At 37.3% G+C, this 4,742-nt stretch overlaps 1 protein-coding gene across 1 annotated transcript; it reads right to left on the reverse strand.

Moving 5' to 3' along the window:
• Window positions 1–2,966: 2,966 nt before the first annotated feature.
• On the reverse strand, window positions 2,967–3,596 carry LOC139196212 (uncharacterized mitochondrial protein AtMg00310-like). Its single transcript, XM_070821883.1, has one exon. The coding sequence runs from the start codon at window positions 3,594–3,596 to the stop codon at window positions 2,967–2,969; it is 630 nt and encodes a 209-aa protein (XP_070677984.1).
• Window positions 3,597–4,742: the final 1,146 nt, after the last annotated feature.

The raw sequence follows: 4,742 nt of genomic DNA on the forward strand, positions 1-4,742 counted from the left end.
ATAATGCCAAATTATTCTATCCATGCACCCTGCCACACTAACAGGCAATCCCAGGGATAATTTTTTTCTCCTCCTCATCAAAACATGTCCGCACCAAAGTAGTCTTCCAAGCCCCATCTCTGAATCAATCAGATCCTCCACAATTAATGGCATATCACTATGTGTCGACCTTACTTTATAAGTATAAGGCCGTGGGAGCCAAGGATCATGACTAATTCGAATACTCCGACCATCCCCCACCCTCCGGCCCTGAATAATACCCTTCCTCCTGTTAACTACATTGTAGTGTTTGAGAATTGAAGGGAAAATCAAGAAGAAAGGATGAGTAAAAGGAAGAACACAGAGAGTTTAGAGAGAGAGAGAAAGTTTTATATATTTGAGGAAAATGATAACTAACTACATTTGTAAGTGGAAGTGCATTATATACTAAACAATACAAGCTTACTTAACCACAAGTAACTAATTAACCAACTAACAAATCATTTAACCACCTAACAAACATTATAACAACTTAGGGTGATGTTTTGATTACACAGTAACCAATAATCAAGAGACATCTGTCTTCATCCCCCCTCAATCTCAGCTAGGTTCCCAAGTTTGAGATTGCAGCAATGTGAGCATGAGATAAACTGTTGAGTCCTGCAAGTTGAGACATCTGCTTCTTATTGATCTTTGCAATATCCAAACTGGCCTGCCTTGCACCAGGTCCAGCATATGGCTCCTCTGCTATGCCTGCCAATCATGTATCAACGTTTTTAGCACTAATGTTTGCTCATTATCCTTTTGTTTTAATCAGACAACCACAGTGGAGTAGCAGCAAATGGCCTGATCATAACATAACACACACAAGTGTACCCCATAACCTCTTTGTAGCTGTTGACCAAAAACCTCTGTCTGTCTGTCCAAATTTCTCTCACTGCCTTACAAATAAAGACACCCTGTATGCCTCTGCCTCTATCAGGAGTTTTACACAAGAACAACCTTCTATAAAGTAGTTGTAGCACACCCTCATGCCGGTATAACAACTTCTTATGGGATTACCCTTCGTGGGATTCACCGTCAACAATCTCATTCAACTTGGCTTCGGCCTTTTATATTACAAAAACAGAAAAAATTAACAAACTATAGTGTGGCATCGGCCTTAACTATAGCACCACGGGATCGCCCTTTGTGGATTTTACCAAAAACAACTTCTTTGAACAATGGCATTGGCCTTCACAATTTCAACAACTGAAAAATCAACATTTTTGTAGGATTACCCTTCGTGGGATTTACCTACTTAAAACACGGGATTACCCTTCGTGGGATTTACCGTTAACAACTTCTTCTACCATTCGTGTAACCAGACTTACTGTAGATTCATGCTAACAACTGAGTTGGTTAGACTCTGAAATTATAGGCTAAGATAAAGGAAACATACTGCACAAACTCCTCAATAAGCACCTTCACATGAAAATGTTGAGCTGGACATTTCGACAGACACATGAATTGCGCATAGGTCTAATCTTTCTTTCATAGCAGAGAACAGAGTACAATCAAAGAATCCAATCACACAGTTCTTCAAGCAATTAAAATCTAACTTTCAATTCTTACAGACTTATCAGACATCTTGATGAACAATTTCAACTTCAAGATTAACAATATTCAACACTGGAATCTTCAGAACATCAATCCATTGGCATCGGCCTTATCATTCATTTAACAGGAACTCATATTTCATCATCTTTCAACATATGACATCGGCATTCACACTTAATCATGCATAAAATCCCACAATATATGTCTAAGACATTTTCACAAACACCATATACGCAGAAAAGGATTAAAGATACAGAAAACAACCTGAACCCCGAAACGACGATCTTATACCCATCAGAGTCAACCAAGATGTTTCCGAGCTTGATGTCGTCGTGGAAGCGTCTGTGACCATGGAGATACGACATGGCATTTAGCGTCTCTCTCATCTTCTGCCAGTCTCGAACCCAGAAGCTGACCATGGCGTTGAGGCTACCCAATACGCAATCAATCTTTGCAACAAACTTTGAAACAAACACCACTATCTCGAAAAACTCCGATTTGAAACAAACTTTGCATCAATCTTCACATGAAAAATTCTAATCAGAGCAATTCGTCAAACACGTGGACTGCATCTATGTCTGACCTTTCTTCCATACCAAAGAACAGAGTAAACATCCAAGAATTCATTGTCCCATTCCTTCAAACAGTTGGAGTGCACAGAATCATAACCTGAAGAACTCCCAAGATTTGCAATCGTGAACAAACAACCATAAAAAAAATTTGCAATACCCAATACGCAATCAAGCCGTGATGCTCGTCGCTGCCATCAGCAAGCGCAACCATCAGCTCATATGGGATTGGAATCGGTGAAGCCGCCATTTCTCCGAAGTCGAACAAGCCGAGAACTTTGCCTTGGTTCTCTAACTTTCGATCTCTTGCTTTCAATCGGGCACGAGGAGACTCATGAATTTGATCGGAAAGAAATCAACCAAAAAACAAATCAACCTAAAAGAATGATCACGGAAGCACCCAGAAGCTTATCCTAACACCTAATGAAAATTTGGAAAAGAAACTAAGCTGGAAACATATGTAAAATAATGGGAAGTGGAACCACCAGAATCTATGGCGTGAGCCTGGTGGCTCTGATACCATGTTAACTACATTGTAGTGTTTGAGAATTGAAGGGAAAATCAAGAAGAAAGGATGAGTAAAAGGAAGAACACAGATAGTTTAGAAAGAGAGAGAAAATTTTATATATTTGAGGAAAATGACAACTAACTACATTTGTAAGTGGAAGTGCATTATATACTAAACAATACAAGCTTACTTAACCACAAGTAACTAATTAACCAACTAACAAATCATTTAACCACCTAACAAACATTATAACAACTTAGGGTGATGTGGCATTGATTACACAGTAACCAATAATCAAGAGACATTTGTCTTCACCTCCCCCAGGAAGACCGTCTCCTAATCTTTGCCTCCAAAAACGGTCGATCTGGAAAATATTTAGCTTTTAGAATTTGTCCCAATAATGTACCATGATTTAGCAGAAGTTGCCACCCAATCTTTGCTAAGTAAGATAGGTTGAAGGCCAGTAAGTCTTGGAACCCAAGCCTACTTGTCTTCTTACTTCGCTTCATTTTCTGCCATGAAACCCAATGCATACCGCCTTTGTCCTTATTTCCCCTCCACCAGAAATTGGCGATAGCTGATTCCAACTCCTTACAGAGCCCCATCAGAAGCTTAAAACACGACATTGCATAGTTTGGCAAAGCCATAGCGACTGCTTTAATAAGAACTTCTTTCCCGGTTGGGGAAAGAAATTGCTCAGCCCACCCATTTATCCTCCCCTCCAAAGCCTCCTTAACACCCTCAAAAACCGCCTTCTTAGATGCTCCAAAATCTGCAGTAATCCCCAAGTACTTGCCAAATTCATGTCGACCTGGAATATTAGTACATATGGCAAGTTTCCTCAATTGTTGCCGCGAACACTTTGCCCCAAAATACAAGGAACTTTTCTCCTTATTAATAATCTGTCCGGATGCTTCCGTATAACACTGTAACACCTCCATAACCTTCATAACCTCTTCCTCCTTGGCTTTACACTACTACAAAAAGGACTTATAGTGTTAGTGGGTGGTGTCGCTTTAATATAATGTAGTGGCGCATAAGAGAGTTGCGACACTAATTGAACATGACGTCGGATTTAGTGTCGCTTATAAGCGTCATAAAATGTCTACGTCGCTTTTAAACCGACGTAAACATTTAATGTCGTTTATAACCGACATATAATTTAATAATTTCAAATACTGGCGTCGCTTTAAACAAAACAGCGTCGCTTTTAAGCGACATAAAGTATTGGTGTCGCTTCTAGGCGACACTAATTAATTTAATATTTTTATAACCCCGAAAAAATACTATAATAATTATATATATATATTAATTTAACAATTTTATACCCCTAAAAATTATAATAATTATATATATATATTAAATTAAATACTAAAAATTGGTGACCATTGGATCGGCTTAAATATACATACCATTCAATTTCTTAAGAGTTATACGAACAAAATAAATAAATTTAAATCTACTTAATAAATATATATATATACACACACACCATTGAACTTGATAGGATACGAATTCTACAAAACTAATTTCAACGATCAAACCGTCAAACTTGTTTGTATATGCTTCGAGATCGGATCAGCAAAAAATCGCAAAAAACAAACATTCAGAGATCAAGTAACGGGACGAAACTTTTCGACGGTTATGAACGTGAATTCACGATTTAATGGTTATTTTAACTCCGATTTTGATGATTTTTTACAACTGCACTCCTTGACCCTATATGAATATAATGAATTAACTCGATCTTCAATTTCAAATATTTACACTAGTGGATACTAATAAATCTTATGTTATACTTAATAAAAGTATGAATAAACTCTTAAGTGTTAGTGAATCTATTGTTTTGATGGGATACACATTCTACGAAACTAGTTTCAACGATCCAACCGTCAAACATATTTGTATATACTTCAAGATCGCATATGCCAAAAATTACAAAAAACAAACATTTAGAGATCAAGTAACGGGATAAAACTTTTCGACGGTTATCAACGAAAAATCATGATTTAACGGTTATTTTAACTCCGATTTTAATGATTTTTTACAGCTACACTCCTTGACCATATATGAATACAATGAATTAA

The sequence above is a fragment of the Malus domestica genome, chromosome 05, assembly GCF_042453785.1.
Source record: "Malus domestica chromosome 05, GDT2T_hap1".
Lineage (NCBI taxonomy): Eukaryota > Viridiplantae > Streptophyta > Magnoliopsida > Rosales > Rosaceae > Malus > Malus domestica.